Source organism: Bombina bombina, chromosome 3 (assembly GCF_027579735.1).
Source record: "Bombina bombina isolate aBomBom1 chromosome 3, aBomBom1.pri, whole genome shotgun sequence".
NCBI lineage: Eukaryota > Metazoa > Chordata > Amphibia > Anura > Bombinatoridae > Bombina > Bombina bombina.
This window is the reverse complement of record NC_069501.1, coordinates 293374579-293394971: the sequence shown is the minus strand read 5'-3', so window position 1 is coordinate 293394971 and position 20393 is coordinate 293374579. Positions and strand designations below refer to the sequence as shown.

At 38.9% G+C, this 20393-nt stretch overlaps 1 protein-coding gene across 1 annotated transcript in view; it reads left to right on the top strand.

The window, feature by feature from the left end:
* Positions 1–20393, top strand: part of APOO (apolipoprotein O) — a 420782-nt gene that overhangs the window by 281177 nt on the left and 119212 nt on the right. The window contains 1 exon segment of the mRNA XM_053706366.1: positions 14479–14570. Within this exon segment, the coding sequence (XP_053562341.1) occupies positions 14479–14570 (92 nt within the window).

The window sequence follows — 20393 nt, the reverse complement described above, 5'->3', positions numbered from 1 at the left end:
AGGGATAGTATTTTATTTTCAGGGAACGTAGGAGATTTATTCTTAGGAAAGAGTTATTAGATAATATAACTGAGGATCTTTTATCTCTATATAGCCCTTCCCTCCAAGCAGTAATAATGGGTAATATATCCTGAAAAAGGTTATAGTAAATTTCTCTGGTATTGAATTATTAATTCCTTATTCACACTCAATAACCTTTGATTTTTTTTTTTCCTCCCCTTCTCCTCTCCCTTCTCTCTCCCCTGAGAATGTTTCACTTTTTAGAGGAGAAAGTACAATGTCTTTTTACATACTATGCACATTTTACACATTCTTAAGCATTAACATTTTTGCCTAGATTTGCTCAATACATTGATATGACAAAAATTGTAGCGACAAGTAATATAGTTAAATAAAATTAAATGTGCCAAACAAATCATATGCAGAAAAAAGAATCATATAAGGAGCCAATTAAAAAAAAAAAAAAAAAAAAAAAAAAAGTTCCTTTATATAGTTAATAAAGTTCAGCCAGTTCTTGTATGTATGCAGCTCGTCACCTTACCTGGGTCATTCTATGCATCAGCGTTCAACTAATAGCCAGGTAGGTGGGCAGAAAGAGCCTTCAATATGAGAAAATGCCAAAATTGCTGATACCTATTAGAGGGGTTAATTATACAGCCATCTTCCATAGCATTTTTACCAGGATCCATACAGTGTTCCCCAGGACATGCAGCTCTGGTTGGTATCCCCAAAAAAAAGGTGAAGAGAGAAAAACATGCTCCCAGATTGAGCACCTCCTAATTTAGCGCTTACCCACAGCGTCTCGAGGAACCAGAGCAGAGATATGCAGAGGCGCTGCACAGGGAGATCTCAGCGGCAACTGCCAGGCTAGCTACACACAGCCCCGACCTCCCACGCAGCACCGGTGGGGGAGGGGGGATTCTCCAGCAAGCTTTCAGTCCGGCACCGAGCAGAGCCGCTTCGAGTACTTATCGCTCCCTGCTTGAAGATGCGGCTCCGCCACCACACTTCAGCTCAGTCTCACGGATGATTTCTGTCTCCCTCGCAACTTCGGTGGGGGAGAGGAAGGTATGTGGGGGGTCCGCCGCGCTGCTGTGGGTACTCAGGGCAGGAGTCAGGAAAAAAACATCAGGTCCTTTGTTAGTGCAGCAGTGTTGATATATGTAAATAGCCTTATCCTCCCACGCAGCACCGGTGGGGGAGGAAAGAGTATGGAGAGAATCTGCTGTTATCCTGCAGGTAATTAGGGCCAGGTTCAAGGCAGTTTATCAGTATAGCAGAGAGAGTGTATAAAGATAGCCTCAACCTCCCACGCAGCACCGGTGGGGGAGGGAGGCACTCTGTTCCTCTTTGAAGTTATATCACAAGTTCTAATATATATAAAAAGAGGAAGCCCAAGGTATAGGCTTTTTGCAAGCTGACTAATAATGTCAGCACAGTGGGATGTCTGTCCACTGTCTGGTTCCAGGAGCGTTGATACAGGCTATCCAAGAAGCTACCCAGGTCCCTGGGTTTGGCACGAGAAACTCCACCAGCAGCTGCAGGACTGGAAGGTAATCACACACAGGTGTGTGCAGTTAGCTCCTCCTCCGGAAACCACTCCTCAGCAGAACATACTAGAGCATGCAATTTTAAGCAACTTTCTAATTTTACTCCTATTATCAAATTCTTTTCATTCAATTGGTATCTTTATTTGATATGCAAGAATTTAAGTTTAGGTGCCGGCCCATTTTTGGTGAACACACTGTGTTGTTCTTGCTGATTAGTGGGTAAATTCACCTACCAATAAACAAGTGCTTTCCAGGGTCTGAACCAAAAAAAATAGCTTATATGCCTTTTTCAAATAAAGAAAGCAAGAGAATGAAGAAAAATTGATAATATGAGTAAATTAGAAAGTTGTTTAAAATTGCATGCTCTATCTGAATCATGAAAGAAAAAATTTGGGTTCAGTGTCCCTTTAAGCAATCATTCAATATTAAAAAAGATTATTTAGATGCATATGTAGTAAACACAATCTATTTTACGTCATAACATTTGAGCTTTAGAAAATACATTCAAAGCTGAAGGTTTATAATGTTTTATATGGTTTTTCAAATATCTTTACAAAAGCAAAACATATTTAACCAAAGCAAAAGTAAAACCTAGAAACATAGTCTGTCTGATAAGAACTGTAGGTCCAACAAGTCTGCACACATTTCCTATAAACTATAAGCTTAGTGTGTTAATAGTGAAGTCATATGCTTATCCCTCTAATGGGAGTTTAATACATGACTCAAATCAACCACACGTGGCATAAATAAAACAATCAATCCACTATTTAATTCAGTATTGAAAACGACTGTCCAGTGTATTATTGTGTTTGAAAGCAGGTTTTTTTAATTATGAATATCAGTTTGTGATGTGTAGCATTAACATTTCTTTCATGTAATTAGCAAGAGTCCATGAGCTAGTGACGTATGGGATATACATTCCTACCAGGAGGGGCAAAGTTTCCCAAACCTTAAAATGCCTATAAATACACCCCTCACCACACCCACAATTCAGTTTTACAAACTTTGCCTCCTATGGAGGTGGTGAAGTAAGTTTGTGCTAGATTCTACGTTGATATGCGCTCCGCAGCAAGTTGGAGCCCGGTTTTCCTCTCAGCGTGCAGTGAATGTCAGAGGGATGTGAGCAGTATTGCCTATTTGAATGCAGTGATCTCCTTCTACGGGGTCTATTTCATAGGTTCTCTGTTATCGGTCGTAGAGATTCATCTCTTACCTCCCTTTTCAGATCGACGATATACTCTTATTTATATACCATTACCTCTGCTGATTCTCGTTTCAGTACTGGTTTGGCTTTCTACAAACATGTAGATGAGTGTCCTGGGGTAAGTAAATCTTATTTTATGTGACACTCTAAGCTATGGTTGGGCACTTTGTTTATAAAGTTCTAAATATATGTATTCAAACATTTATTTGCCTTGACTCAGAATGTTCAACATTCCTTATTTTTCAGACAGTCAGTTTCATATTTGGGATAATGCATTTGAATTAATCTTTTTTTCTTACCTTCAAAAATTTGACTCTTTTTTTTCCCTGTGGGCTGTTAGGCTCGCGGGGGCTGAAAATGCTTCATTTTATTGCGTCATTCTTGGCGCTGACTTTTTTGGCGCAAAAAATCTTTTCCGTTTCCGGCGTCATACGTGTCGCCGGAAGTTGCGTCATTTTTTGACGTTATTTTGCGCCAAAAATGTCGGCGTTCCGGATGTGGCGTCATTTTTGGCGCCAAAAGCATTTAGGCGCCAAATAATGTGGGCGTCTTATTTGGCGCTAAAAAAATATGGGCGTCGCCACATTATTTAAGTCTCATTTTTCATTGCTTCTGGTTGCTAGAAGCTTGTTCTTTGGCATTCTTTCCCATTCCTGAAACTGTCATTTAAGGAATTTGATCAATTTTGCTTTATATGTTGTTTTTTGTATTACATATTGCAAGATGTTCCACGTTGCAACTGAGTCAGAAGATACTTCAGGAAAATCACTGCCCGGTGCTGGAGCTACCAAGCTAAGTGTATCTGCTATAATTTTTGGTATCTGTTTCTCCAGCTGTTGTTTGTATTGCATGTCATGACAAACTTATTAATGCAGATAAAATTTCCTTTAGTACTGTTACATTACCTGTTGCTGTTCCGTCAACATCTAATTTTCAGTGTGTTCCTGATAAACATAAGAGATTTTATTTTTTAATCCATTAAGAAGGCTATGTCTGTTATTTCTCCTTCTAGTTTACATAAAAGTCTTTTAAAACTTCTCTTTTTTCAGATGAATTTTTAAATGAACATCATCATTCTGATACTGATAATGGTTCTTCTGGTTCAGAGGTTTCTGTCTCAGAGGTTGATGCTGATAAATCTTTGTATTTGTTCAAGATGGAATTTATTCGTTCTTTATTTAAAGAAGTATTAATTGCATTAGAAATAGAGGATTCTGGTCCTCTTGATACTAAATCTAAACGTTTAAATAAGGTTTTTAAATCTCCTGTAGTTATTCCAGAAGTGTTTAATCTTCCTAATGCTATTTCTGAAGTAATTTCCAGGGAATGGAATAATTTGGGTAATTCTTTTACTCCTTCTAAACGTTTAAGCAATTATATCCTGTGCCATCTGACAGATTAGAGTTTTTTGGGACAAAATCCCTAAGGTTATGGGGCTGTCTCTACTCCTGCTAAATGTACTACTATTCCTACGGCCGATAGTACTTCATTTAAGGATCCTTTAGATAGGAAGATTGAATCCTTTCTAAGAAAAGCTTACTTATGTTCAGGTAATCTTCTTAGACCTGCTATATTTTTAGCGGATGTTGCTGCAGCTTCAACTTTTTGGTTAGAAGCTTTAGCGCAACAAGTAACAGATCATAATTTTTATAGCATTATTATTATTATATAACATGCTAATAATTTTATTGGTGATACCATCTTTTGATATCATTAGAGTTGATGTCAGGTATATGTTTCTAGCTATTTTAGCTAGAAAAGCTTTATGGATTAAACTTGGAATGCTGATATGTCTTCTAAGTCAACTTTACTTTCCCTTTCTTTCCAGGGTAATAAATTATTATCTTAACTGTTTCTGGAAGGAAGGGAACTTTTTTACCAAAGGATAAAAAATCTAAGGTAAATTTAGGTCTAATAATCATTTTCGTTCCTTTCCTCACAACAAGGAACAAAAGCCTGATCCTTCATCCTCTGGAGCGGTATCAGTTTGGAAACTATTTCCAGTTTGGAATATATCCAAGCCTTATAGAAACCTATAGCCAGCTCCTAAGTACCCATGAAGGTGCGGCCCTTATTCCAGCTCAGCTGGTATGGGGCAGATTACGTTTTCTTCAAAGAAATTTGGATCAATTCCGTTCTCAATCTCTGGTTTCAGAACATTGTTTCAGAAAGGTACAGAATTGGCTTCAAGTTAAGGCCTCCTGCTAAGAGATTTTTTTCTTTCCCGTGTCCCAGTTAACACAGCAAAGGCTCAGCATTTCTGAAATGTGTTTCAGATCTAGAGTTGGCTGGAGTAATTATGCCAGTTCCAGTTCTGGAACAGGGGCTGGGGTTTTATTTTATCTCTTCATTGTACCAAAGAAGGTCAATTCCTTCAGACCAGTTCCGGATCTATCAATATTGAATCGTTATGTAAGGATACCAACATTCAAGATGGTTACTGTAGGACTATCCTGCCTTTTGTTTAGCAAGGGCATTATATGTCTACAATAGATTTACAGGATGTGTATCTGCATATTCCGATTCATCCAGATCACTTTTAGTGTCTGAGATTCTCTTTTTAGACAAGCATTACCAGTTTTGTGGCTCTACCGTTTGGCCTAGCATCAGTTCCAAGAATTTTTTTCAAAGGTTCTCGGTGCCCTTCTTTCTGTAATCAGAGAACAGGGTTTTGGTATTTCCTTATTTGGACAATATCTTGGTACTTGCTCAGTCTTCTCATTTTCGAAGAATCTCATACGAATCGACTTGTGTTGTTTCTTCAAGTTCATGGTTGGAGGATCAATTTACCAATCAGTTCATTGATTCCTCAGACAAGGGTAACCTTTTTAGGTTTCTAGATAGATTCAGTGTCTATGACTCTGTCCTTGTCAGACAAGAGAAGTTTAACATTGATATCAGCTTGTCAAAACCTTCAGTCACAATCATTCCCTTTGGTAGCCTTATGCATGGAAATTTTAGGTCTTAGGACTGCCGCATCAGATGCGATCTCCTTTGCTCGTTTTCACATGCGACCTCTTCAGCTCTGTATGGTGAACCAATGGTGCAGGGATTACTCAAAGATATCTCAATTAATATCTTTAAACCGATTATACGACACTCTCTGACATGGTGGACAGATCACCATCGTTTAGTTCAGGGGGCTTCTTTGTTCTTCCGACCTGGACTATAATCTCATCAGATGCAAGTCTTACAGGTTGGGGAGCTGTGTGGGGGTATCTGACGGCACAAGGGGTTTGGGAATCTCAGGAGGTGAGATTTCCGATCAATATTTTGTAACTCCGTGCAATTTTCAGAGCTCTTCAGTCTTGGCCTCTTCTGAAGAGAGAGTTGTTCATTTGTTTTCAGATAGACAATGTCACAACTGTGGCATACATCAATCATCAAGGAGGGACTCACAGTCCTCTGGCTATGAAAGAAGTATCTCGAATTTTGGTTTGGGCGGAATCCAGCTCCTGTCTAATCTCTGCGGTTCATATCCCAGGTATGGACAATTGGAAAGCGGATTATCTCAGTCGCCAAACGTTGCACCTGGGCGAATGGTCTTCACCCAGAGGTATTTCCTCAGATTGTTCAAATGTGGTAACTCCCAGAAATAGATCTGATGGCTTCTCATCTAAACAAGAAACTTCCCTGGTATCTTTTCGGATCCCGGGATCCTCGGGCGGAGGCAGTGGATGCATTATCTCTTCCTTACAAGTGTCATCCTGCCTATATCTTTCCGCCTCTAGTTCTTCTTCCAATATTCTAAGGAATGCTCGTTTGTCCTGCTGGTAGCTCCAGCATGGCCTCACAGGTTTTGGTATGCGGATCTTGTCCGGATGGCCTCTTGCCAGCTGTGGACTCTTCCGTTAAGACCAGTCTTTCCGTCTCAAGGTTCTTTTTTCCATCAGGATCTCAAAACCTTAATTTTAAGGTATGGAGTTTGAACGCTTCATTCTTGGTCAAAGAGGTTTCTCTGACTCTGTGATTGATACTATGTGACAGGCTCGTAAATCTGTATCTAGAGAGATATATTATAGAGTCTGGAAGACTTATATTTCTTCAGGATGGTTTGGATAAAGGTTTGTCCGCAAGTTCCTTGAAAGACAAATCTCTGCTGTTTCTGTTCTTTTTCACAGAAGGATTGCTAATCTTCCTGATATTCATTGTTTTGTACAACCTTTGGTTCGTATAAAACCTGTCATTAAGTCAATTTCTCCTCCTTGGAGTTTGAATTTGGTTCTGGGGGCTCTTCAAGCTCCTCCGTTTGAACCCATGCATTCTTTGGTCGTTATATTACTTTGTTGGAAAGTTTTGTTTCTTTTGGCCATCTCTTCTGCCAGAAGAGTCTCTGAATTATCTACTCTTTTTTGTGAGTCTCCTTTTCTGATTTTGCATCAGGATAAGGCGGTGCTGCGAACTTCTTTTGAATTTTTTACCTAAGGTTGTGAATTCTAACAACATTAGTAGAGAAATTGTGGTTCCTTCATTATGTCCTAATCCTATGAATTCTAAGGAGAAATCATTGCATTCTTTGGATGCTGTTAGAGCTTTGTAATATTATGTTGAAGCTACTAAGTCTTTCCGAAAGACTTCTAGTCTATTTGTCATCTTTTCCGGTTCTAGAAAAGACCAGAAAGCTTCTGCCATTTCTTTGGCATCTTGGTTGAAATCTTTATTTCATCATGCCTATGTTGAGTCGGGTAACACTCCGCCTCAAAGGATTACAGCTCATTCTTCTAGGTCAGTTTCTACTTCCTGGGCGTTTAGGAATGAAGCTTCGGTTGATCAGATTTGCAAAGCAGCAACTTGGTCCTCTTTGCATACTTTTACTAAATTCTACCATTTTGATGTGTTTTCTTCTTCTGAAGCAGTTTTTTGGTAGAAACGTACTTCAGGCAGTGGTTTCAGTTTGAATCTTCTGCTTATGTTTTTTCATTAAAATTTTATTCTGGGTGTGGATTATTTTCAGCAGGAATTGGCTGTCTTTATTTTATCCCTCCCTCTCTAGTGACTCTTGTGTGGAAAGATCCACATCTTGGGTAATCATTATCCCATACGTCACTAGCTCATGGACTCTTGCTAATTACATGAAAGAAAACATAATTTATGTAAGAACTTACCTGATAAATTCATTTCTTTCATATTAGCAAGAGTCCATGAGGCCCGCCCTTTTTTGTGGTGGTTTTGATTTTTTTTGTATAAAGCACAATTATTCCAATTCCTTATTTTATATGCTTTCGCACTTTTTTCTTATCACCCCACTTCTTGGCTATTCGTTAAACTGGATTGTGGGTGTGGTGAGGGGTGTATTTATAGGCATTTTAAGGTTTGGGAAACTTTGCCCCTCCTGGTAGGAATGTATATCCCATACGTCACTAGCTCATGGACTCTTGCTAATATGAAAGAAATGAATTTATCAGGTAAGTTCTTACATAAATTATGTTTTTCACAACATTTAAAGATTAATATGGCTAAATATTACATTGCAGTCATTCTGTTAAACAAATTTAATGTAAGTCCCAAAGTTTAAACAATTGTGTTTAACATGTGGAAAACCTTTAAAGGGACATATAAGTTATTTTTTTTATGTTTGAACCCATTACAAAATGGCCGTCATACCAAGAATAAGCTATTTATTTAAAGTATCAAATGCATTAGTACCACGTAAACACACCATTATCTTGCATGGAGACAATTTGTTAGTGCTATTCCTTTTAATTAGGAAATATTTATTTCTTTCATAAGAAGATGAGTTCACAAGCCATCACATGTGCAATTAAACTCCCATCCATTAAGACAAGGCAAAACACTCAACATATCAGAGCTTTTAATCCTACTCCCCTCTACAACTCAGTCAATTTTTGCCTCCATCATGGAGTGAGGTAAATTCAGAAGTGCTGATATACTTTAGAGAGGGGTTCTTGACCAAGCAGAGACAAATTTCCCCCCTCAGAATCTCTAGTAAAGACAGAAAGGAAGACCAGAGTTTAGCCTGGCAGTAATTATCTTCTCCCAGTGTGGAGATGCTGCCAGCTTCCCAGGTGAAATATTGGCATGTCTGCCAGTCCCCTGGTCTACAGTGTTCTGCTCCTTGTTTTTGTTTGTTTTTTAAAACTTTTATTTTCCAACTCAGAGGTTTACAGACACAAAATGAGTATATAATACATTCGTAGTTTTCTACTAGAAGATTCTAATGCAAGTTATTTCTTTCAGTCCCAGTCTGCGAATATTAAGACTGTCTTTTCTTCTATGGTTACAGACCTCTGAGGTTTTCTTTTTTTTCTCCCAACAACCTTCAAGCTGTTGCAACAACTAAACTTAACACCTATCACACTTAACATGTATCTTCTATCACATATATAACATACAGATAACACTTATGTATATATAACATAACATATAGCACAGCAATGCTCCGAACAATACCTCACTTCTCCCTGTATTGTCCTCTTCGTCGTCCTCTAACCTTCTATGTCATGTTAGTCAAAATTTAGTAACCACTCCCCTCTCAGCCTAGCTTTTAGAAGATATTCTGTGTTCCGTAAGGGATACAGTAGTTGCACCTGTGGAGGAAGGGTACCTATAAAGCCTCCCCACTTACTCATGAAACTGTGTGTCCTGCGTAACATATCTCCTACTGAATCATAAAGCTCAATAGTCAGTTGGTGAAGAAGGGAATTCTTAAGTAGCGTTCTGCTCCTTGTTAAATATTTACCAGATCCTTAACCTCATGCTTGCAATGCCTGTTTTCAGCTTAGGTGAGTATGGTAGGTTCAGGTGCTGACAGGTAAGTAAAATGTACATTCATAGCCCAGAGGCTATTAGTATGGACGTGTACATGTTTAATAGAGTCTGGGTATGTAGACACATATACCAAACAACACTTTAAGGCACTTTTACAAACTCAAGCTAATACCTAATCTTCTGAGAGATATCAGGGTTAATATTTTTGCACTGGATTTGTATGCCTTCCCCTTCTCTTAGAATGGTGGCTTTTTTCAGCAGCAGCAGCACACTGTCTCCATGACCAGTTGAGGGGGAAAGAGCACTTCTATTTATCAGATCTTAGAAAACTCTACTGACATTAACCCTTAAATAACTGCAACAACTAAATATTTTTAAAATATAAAAAAAAAAATCAGTTTTGTTAGTGCTTAAAGAGAGCATACACTTTATAAGCGTGAAAGCTGGTCACATATCCCTCATAGGAAAAGCATCAGTGTACTTAAGTAGCCATTAAATTGTTCAGGTCTCAATAGCTTTTAAACAAGTAATGGATGAAAGGCAGATATCAAATGAACCCAGACTCTTTCATCTACCGGTGTTGTGTCGAAAGTTGTGACCCATCGAAAGTGAGGATCGGTAATTTCCGGAACTCTGCCCACACATTGCTAGTCCGCCCAGCTACCTCCCGTAGTTGGCACATATAAACTGTCACTTTTACTATATTATTATTATTATTATTAACAACATAGTATTTGTGACAACTTATATGTACCAAGGCACTGTGTACGTTAGCTGTTTATTATTGATGAATGTTTGCGGCAGGTTGTTTAATAATGAATTTATCAATATAGCAGTTGTTTATTAGTGATTATATAAAGTGCAGGAATATGTCCCCTTTACTTATTATTTTGACATAAACGAATCAGTGTTAGGTAACTGAATTACATATGAAAAAGTTGGGGTGATTGAAGAACTGAAAAACGGAGTACTAATATATTAACCCTTACATTATCTCATTTTATACATGACTATATATATATATATATATATATATATATATATATATATATACAGGGAGTGCTGAATTATTAGGCAAGTTGTATTTTTGAGGATTAATTTTATTATTGAACAACAACCATGTTCTCAATGAACCCAAAAAACTCATTAATATCAAAGCTGAATAGTTTTGGAAGTAGTTTTTAGTTTGTTTTTAGTTATAGCTATTTTTGGGGGATATCTGTGTGTGCAGGTGACTATTACTGTGCATAATTATTAGGCAACTTAACAAAAAACAAATATATACCCATTTCAATTATTTATTTTTACCAGTGAAACCAATATAACATCTCAACATTCACAAATATACATTTCTGACATTCAAAAACAAAACAAAAACAAATCAGTGACCAATATAGCCACCTTTCTTTGCAAGGACACTCAAAAGCCTGCCATCCATGGATTCTGTCAGTGTTTTGATCTGTTCACCATCAACATTGCGTGCAGCAGCAACCACAGCCTCCCAGACACTGTTCAGAAAGGTGTACTGTTTTCCCTCCTTGTAAATCTCACATTTGATGATGGACCACAGGTTCTCAATGGGGTTCAGATCAGGTGAACAAGGAGGCCATGTCATTAGATTTTCTTCTTTTATACCCTTTCTTGCCAGCCACGCTGTGGAGTGCTTGGACGCGTGTGATGGAGCATTGTCCTGCATGAAAATCATGTTTTTCTTGAAGGATGCAGACTTCTTCCTGTACCACTGCTTGAAGAAGGTGTCTTCCAGAAACTGGCAGTAGGACTGGGAGTTGAGCTTGACTCCATCCTCAACCCGAAAAGGCCCCACAAGCTCATCTTTGATGATACCAGCCCAAACCAGTACTCCACCTCCACCTTGCTGGCGTCTGAGTCGGACTGGAGCTTCCTTTCCTTTGGCAAAATTATTTATTTTTACCAGTGAAACCAATATAACATCTCAACATTCACAAATATACATTTCTGACATTCAAAAACAAAACAGCCACGGGCCCATCCATCTGGCCCATCAAGACTCACTCTCATTTCATCAGTCCATAAAACCTTAGAAAAATTAGTCTTTTGGCCCAGTCTTGACGTTTCAGCTTGTGTGTCTTGTTCAGTGGTGGTCGTCTTTCAGCCTTTCTTACCTTGGCCATGTCTCTGAGTATTGCACACCTTGTGCTTTTGGGCACTCCAGTGATGTTGCAGCTCTGAAATATGGCCAAACTGGTGGCAAGTGGCATCTTGGCAGCTGCACGCTTGACTTTTCTCAGTTCATGGGCAGTTATTTTGCGCCTTGGTTTTTCCACACGCTTCTTGCGACCCTGTTGACTATTTTGAATGAAATGCTTGATTGTTCGATGATCACGCTTCAGAAGCTTTGCAATTTTAAGAGTGCTGCATCCCTCTGCAAGATATCTCACTATTTTTGACTTTTCTGAGCCTGTCAAGTCCTTCTTTTTTAGACCCATTTTGCCAAAGGAAAGGAAGTTGCCTAATAATTATGCACACCTGATATAGGGTGTTGATGTCATTAGACCACACCCCTTCTCATTACAGAGATGCACATCACCTTATATGCTTAATTGGTAGTAGGCTTTCGAGCCTATACAGCTTGGAGTAAGACAACATGCATAAAGAGGATGATGTGGTCAAAATACTAATTTGCCTAATAATTCTGCACTCCCTGTATACACACATATATAGATATATACCTAGATATATATATATATCTAAACCAGTGAGGACCACGGCACTCCACCACTCCCTCCCTTTACACCAGTCAATCGACGGAGAAGCACAATCAACAATAAGCCATGCTAGTTAGTTTTTCACAAGTTATTCAAAACTATTGCGGCCTCATCCGCTTCCAGGCGACATAAGCATATTGTATTGAGCCGATACTCAATCCGCTACCATTGCTGGCAAACCATTCACGCCACAAAACTTGTTTAACTTAGACAGTTCCCAAGCTTTGAGACCTCCAAAAGCAGGCACAATGACGCTTAAAAGGAGAAAGGAAGCCCCATGCTTCCTTAAATGCAAATAGAAAAAAATAAGTCCTCCATAAAAACTCCTCTAAAATCCCAAACTTTATTGAAGAACATTAAAAATACAGCATCATTCATCCATTGAAAGCCCCTCAGTCAGCGTAGTACAAACCTTGCACGTTTTAGCAATGTGGTGCTGTAATATTAGACCATGTTGTACATCTGGTAAGCTTCACATTTAAAAGACCAACACACTTTCTATTGGTTAATATTTAATAACACCAAAATAACTATTATTCAAGATAACAAAATACTTCAAAATTCAAAGCAGGCGACAATGGATATAGCAACAATACGATGTTAGAATGTGTGCAAAAGATCACGTGCAGAATGTATCAATATATAATTACAAATATTAAATACATGAAAAGAAATACATTAAAATGGACAAATAGTCTGTACACAAATATATGTTTAAACAAATATAAATATACCTCCATCAAACTGTAGCAAATCAATATTTATCACTCCTAATAATTCATTATATCAAATTCTGAGTTGAAGCCTCTAGGTACCGGTATATCCAATTTAAAGATCTGATATGCTTCTTGTCTATAGTATACTTGACTTATCACCACCTCTGTGAGGACTCCTGAACGCTTCTGTTCCATTTCATTTAAAGGAACTAATGCGGAAGAAGCATCCCTGGAAGAAATTCTGGATAACTTCAAATTGGTGAGGTCCTTAAACCGCTTTATTTTTTACTCAGTTGTGGAAATACCTGCATAAATGTAAAAAGTTCTGCGATTACTGTTTTGGCAAGAAGAGCCTTATGGCTGAAGTCATGATCTGCAGACATGTTTTCTAAGAGAAGACTCTTATCTCTTCATTTACAGGGAAAATCCTATTTGGACTAGACTTAGATGCAATTATTGCAATAGTCAACAGAGGTAAGGGAGCTTCCCAGCTACAAGACCAAAAAGCTAAAGGCAGGATTAGATCCCCTGGACACTTTTACTCTCTTCATTAGAAACAAAAGACTTCCTTCCTCCAAAATCTTTTGGAAACCCAGCTCTTGGTCTAAATCCAAAAAATTAAAGAAGCCTGCTCCTACTTCAAAGTCCACATAAAGGTGTGACATCCTAGCCAGACAACGTTCTAGTTGGGGGCAAACTGAAAATTTTTCAGGAGGCCTGGGTGAAGTCGGTTCAAAATCCTTGGATGTTAAACATAATTTTCAAGGGTACCAAATAGACTCAATCAAGACCTACATGAGGAAGATTCCTCCTCTCACATGTGCCTTAACATCCTTGAAAGGCCAAAGCCTTCTTTATCAGTTGCAGAAATGAATCAGGGGTTCTACTCCAACCTGCTCATAGTACCAAAAAATGAAGGTACTTTCTGGCCAATTTTGGATCTCAAAACTTCAAAGTTCCTAAAGTGTCAACTTCACTTACCCCGCTTATCTCTCCTGCCTTACTGTTATACTTTATTCTCTTGGCCATATTTGTTACTGAGTCATACAGGGGATGAGAGGTATTAAAAGCTCTGGTATGTAAAGTGTTTTTGCCTCCACCCTAGTGGACTGAAGTTTAATTCCACATGTGATGGCTTGTGGACTCTCACCATCTCTTACCATCTCTCACCATCATGGAAAAAAATTATTAGTGAAGCATGAATTTAGTTTTTGCTGTTTTTCAAAGGATTTTTTTTTTTTTTTAACATTTCTATACCTTGGACGTCCTGAAAACACTTTTTTTTTCTTTTTTATTGCCTGTTTTAAAAAAATTTGATTTTTACTTTTCTCAGCACTTTTTTCATATGTTAATAAATCAGATTGTTTTTGTTTAATAAATATTTGAAAATTAATTTCAAATCAATGTTATCAATGTTCTGATATAGAGAATTTTATTTTAATACTAAAGTGTTCCTCTAACTGCAAAGTGACCTGATTATGGAATTTTAATATAAATTATACTTTTCCTACTTTTTTTTTCTTACCACACAGGTTCAAGAATAAAGAAAGTAATCTACCCACTTGGTTTTATAGGAATCGGATCTTCACTTTATTACCCTCAGCAAGCTGCTACCATTGCGAAGGTAATTTGTTAATTGTGGTAAAATGAAGGGGTTAATTGCCATCAGGTTATTTATAGTACATACATCAAGAAGTGAATATTACCAAGTTGGTACAATTGTATTCTCCATTCAATTGTGATTGGTGGTTGAATTTCTTTGCACACTTGTCCTGAAAGTAAATTACAATCTTTTCATAAATATGTGTTTGTAGGTGTGTTTGTAACTTTAAAACCTAACCTTTATTAAAAAAAAAATTATTTTTTTTTTAAAATGAAAAAAAAAATTAAAACGCTCACAAAGTAATTGGCTTTTATATCAAGTTATCTAAGTGTATCACCGCTTTGTTAGCCTTTCTCAGTGGGGAACATACACACATAAGTTTCCCCTACCTATCATGCAAGAAAGACACTTATAAAATATATACAGGGAGCAATTACAACCTTTAATATAAGGGAAATTGTTCCGGACGTAATAGCAAAAGTAAAAAAATACAGCAATGGCTATTATTGCTGACCACCACTCCCTTATGAAATAAAAGGGTGAATTGATTAAATATTAGTATTCAGGGGCAGAGCCTACACTTGGAGCGGCAGGACGTGTCTCTGTGAAGCTCCTGCTTAAATTTCATTGCATTTGGCTTTCTAGTTATACATAGGTGAAGCTATTATATTTTCATTTTTCTATCTGGAAGCAGAAATAGCCTACACACTCTGCCACAGTTTTAGGAGCGGATATACTGACAAGCCTGACCTATGCTCTCCAAGTAAGCAGCACACAACTTTCTCTAACTAGGCCATACCTGACCATTGCTCCAGAGTACAACACCGAAGGGAGACTTGAATTATATAGTCCCTCAGGAGATATGGGGCGGCACCTGAGATTAGATGACCATATCATTCCATTGGGCAGTGGGTCCATGCTCATTATTTGCCATGGCAAGCGATAAACATCTGGCTTCTACTCGCAAAGCTGTGACTCTAAATGTCAATGAACAGTTATGGGAAGCCTTGACCATGCAGTCTGAGAAAGTTACCGGCCGTTGCTCAGATGCAGTCTACCTCGGCTCCCTCATAGCTGGCATGAGGTTGCAAGGTACAAGGAGCTATTGAAAACTTACAATCAGGAGATCTCTTCACTCAAACATAGCACCCTACTTAAATTCCATCTAATTGGTGATACCGCTACAAAGAATTTGTGGTGGACATTCCAGTATGGCGGCAAGTACACACTTAAATATTCTACCCCCAAAAGAAGGAGAAGAGGGGCATTGTTATTAAAATCCCATCATGTTGTTGTGGGTTAGTGACATATCCGTAAGGGAAATAACAGAATTTATGTTTACCTGATAAATTACTTTCTCCAACGGTGTGTCCGGTCCACGGCGTCATCCTTACTTTGCCATTTCCTGTTGGGGAAGAGAATATCCCACAAGTAAGGATGACGCCGTGGACCGGACACACCTATGTTGGAGAAATCACAGCCGGTCTGTGATAATATCATCTATACTAAGTTTATTCCAATGGTTTCAGTAGAGGTGTTGTTCTTTATGTTGTCACTTTCATTATCATCTGCATAGAGACATTTTGTGCAAACAGGCTTATTAGTTCACAATGTTATATATATTTATATGTTCCTCTCTTCTTTAAGGTTATGTGCTAATGTGAGTTAAAAATTATTCATAGGTCACTCAATCGCTATATGAAAATGTGAATGTCATAGAACATAGTTCCAGTACAACGTAATTCAATAGGGATGACCTTTTAACTTGGGTGCTGCTTTAAATGCTAGAATCTAATATATATATAAAAATTCTTTTGAGTGAAATCTTATAGTTTAATAATTACAACCTAGCCCAATATAGTTCTTTAAACTACAAACTACTTATATTACTTCGGCTACCCACATCTCAGTAGAATTGCAGCACCAACACTACACTGTCCATGAACTAGGATGCAAAGGAGGCCTGTGCTTTACCTTATCTTTCAGTTTGTTTTCAGGGTGTGATGTCTTGGCTCATTTATTATGTTTATAGATATTAAAGCCTATGTATAACACATAATGGTACGTGAATTGGCGGATCTGTTCTAATATAATATGGATAGGAAATGTGCTATCTGTGGCCGGGACAGCATTTTGGGTATAAATTATAGAGCATAAATAAATTTAATTTATGGGCTTATGCTTCCTTATAATGATGTTCCAAGTCATAGGCATACTGTATAGGTTATATAGCTTGGAAGTGGATGAGCACAAACACCATAAACTACTCAAAAGTCTTTGTTGGTTTGCCAATATATTACTGATGATATATTCCTCTAGTCTTTTTTGGAGTTGGATATGGTCCTATTTCTTAGTAATGGTTCCATACTCGCACATAATCAGAGGGAGGTTAAGATTATATGCATATGTACTACAGATACCACACAATAGCACTCATTATCCATGTTCCCCTTCATCAAATGAATAAATGTTGCTCTGGTTTTATAATCAGAGTCAAAAGGTGACTTTTGAAATATGTACATTTCTCCAACATAGGTGTGTCCGGTCCACGGCGTCATCCTTACTTGTGGGATATTCTCTTCCCCAACAGGAAATGGCAAAGAGCCCAGCAAAGCTGGTCACATGATCCCTCCTAGGCTCCGCCTTCCCCAGTCATTCTCTTTGCCGTTGTACAGGCAACATCTCCACGGAGATGGCTTAGAGTTTTTTAGTGTTTAACTGTAGTTTTTATTATTCAATCAAGAGTTTGTTATTTTAAAATAGTGCTGGTATGTACTATTTACTCTGAAACAGAAAAGAGATGAAGATTTCTGTTTGTAAGAGGAAAATGATTTTAGCAACCGTTACTAAAATCGATGGCTGTTCCACACAGGACTGTTGAGAGGAATTAACTTCAGTTGGGGGAACAGTGAGCAGACTTTTGCTGCTTGAGGTATGACACATTCTAACAAGACGATGTAATGCTGGAAGCTGTCATTTTCCCTATGGGATCCGGTAAGCCATTTTTATTACAGACAGTAAATAAGGGCTTCACAAGGGCTTTTTAAGACTGTAGACATTTTCTGGGCTAAATCGATTCATATATAAACATATTTTATACTCCATAGCCTTGAGGAATTATTTTAATCTTGGGAATTTTGTAAAATATATCGGCAGGCACTGTATTGGACACCTTATTCTCTAGGGGCTTTCCCTAATCATAGGCAGAGTCTCATTTTCGCGCCTGTATTGCGCACTTGTTTTTGAGAAGCATGACATGCAGTCGCATGTGTGAGGAGCTCTGATACATAGAAAAGACTTTCTGAAGACGTCATTTGGTATCGTATTCCCCTTTGGGCTTGGTTGGGTCTCAGCAAAGCAGATACCAGGGACTGTAAAGGGGTTAAAGTTAAAAACGGCTCCGGTTCCGTTATTTTAAGGGTTAAAGCTTCCAAATTTGGCGTGCAATACTTTTAAGGCTTTAAGACACTGTGGTGAAATTTTGGTGAATTTTGAACAATTCCTTCATACTTTTTCGCAATTGCAGTAATAAAGTGTGTTCAGTTTAAAATTTAAAGTGACAGTAACGGTTTTATTTTAAAACGTTTTTTGTACTTTGTTATCAAGTTTATGCCTGTTTAACATGTCTGAACTGCCAGATAGACTGTGTTCTGAATGTGGGGAAGCCAAGGTTCCTTCTCATTTAAATAGATGTGATTTATGTGACACAAAATTTAGAGAAAATGATGCCCAAGATGATTCCTCAAGTGAGGGGAGTAAGCATGGTACTGCATCATCCCCTCCTTCGTCTACACCAGTCTTGCCCACTCAGGAGGCCCCTAGTACATCTAGCGCGCCAATACTGCTTACTATGCAACAATTAACGGCTGTAATGGATTTTAGCCAAAATGCCCACTTATCAGCGAAAGCGCGACTGCTCTGTTTTAGAAAATACTGAAGAGCATGAGGACGCTGATGATATTGTTTCTGAAGGGCCCCTACACCAGTCTGAGGGGGCCAGGGAGGTTTTGTCTGAGGGAGAAATTTCAGATTCAGGGAAAATTTCTCAACAAGCTGAACCTGATGTGATTACATTTAAATTTAAGTTGGAACATCTCCGCGCTCTGCTTAAGGAGGTGTTATCCACTCTGGATGATTGTGAGAATTTGATCATCCCAGAGAAACTATGTAAAGTGGACAAGTTCCTAGAGGTCCCGGGGCCCCCCGAAGCTTTTCCTATACCCAAACGGGTGGCGGACATTGTAAATAAAGAATGGGAAAGGCCCGGTATACCTTTCGTCCCTCCCCCCATATTTAAAAAATTGTTTCCTATGGTCGACCCCAGAAAGGACTTATGGCAGACAGTCCCCAAGGTCGAGGGGGCGGTTTCTACTCTAAACAAACGCACCACTATACCCATAGAAGACAGTTGTGCTTTCAAAGATCCTATGGATAAAAAATTAGAAGGTTTGCTTAAAAAGATGTTTGTTCAGCAAGGTTACCTTCTACAACCAATTTCATGCATTGTCCCTGTCACTACAGCCGCGTGTTTCTGGTTCGATGAGCTAGAAAAGGCGATCACTAGTAATTCTCCTTCTTATGAGGAGATTATGGACAGAATCCGTGCTCTCAAATTGGCTAATTCTTTCACCCTAGACGCCACTTTGCAATTGGCTAGGTTAGCGGCGAAAAATTCTGGGTTTGCTATTGTGGCGCGCAGAGCGCTTTGGTTGAAATCTTGGTCAGCGGATGCGTCTTCCAAGAACAAATTGCTTAACATTCCTTTCAAGGGGAAAACGCTGTTTGGCCCTGACTTGAAAGAGATTATCTCTGATATCACTGGGGGTAAGGGCCACGCCCTTCCTCAGGATAGGTCTTTCAAGGCCAAAAATAAACCTAATTTTCGTCCCTTTCGTAGAAACGGACCAGCCCCAAGTGCTACGTCCTCTAAGCAAGAGGGTAATACTTCTCAAGCCAAGCCAGCCTGGAGACCAATGCAAGGCTGGAACAAGGGAAAGCAGGCCAAGAAACCTGCCACTGCTACCAAGACAGCATGAAATGTTGGCCCCCGATCCGGGACCGGATCTGGTGGGGGGCAGACTCTCTCTCTTCGCTCAGGCTTGGGCAAGAGATGTTCTGGATCCTTGGGCGCTAGAAATAGTCTCCCAAGGTTATCTTCTGGAATTCAAGGGGCTTCCCCCAAGGGGGAGGTTCCACAGGTCTCAATTGTCTTCAGACCACATAAAAAAACAGGCATTCTTACATTGTGTAGAAGACCTGTTAAAAATGGGAGTGATTCATCCTGTTCCATTAGGAGAACAAGGGATGGGGTTCTACTCCAATCTGTTCGTAGTTCCCAAAAAAGAGGGAACGTTCAGACCAATCTTAGATCTCAAGATCCTAAACAAGTTTCTCAAGGTTCCATCGTTCAAAATGGAAACCATTCGAACAATTCTTCCTTCCATCCAGGAAGGTCAATTCATGACCACGGTGGATTTAAAGGATGCGTATCTACATATTCCTATCCACAAGGAACATCATCGGTTCCTAAGGTTCGCATTCCTGGACAAGCATTACCAGTTCGTGGCACTTCCGTTCGGATTAGCCACTGCTCCAAGGATTTTCACAAAGGTACTAGGGTCCCTTCTAGCGGTGCTAAGACCAAGGGGCATTGCAGTAGTACCTTACTTGGACGACATTCTGATTCAAGCGTCGTCCCTTCCTCAAGCAATGGCTCACACGGACATTGTCCTGGCCTTTCTCAGATCTCACGGATGGAAAGTGAACGTAGAAAAGAGTTCTCTATCTCCGTCAACAAGGGTTCCCTTCTTGGGAACAATAATAGACTCCTTAGAAATGAGGATT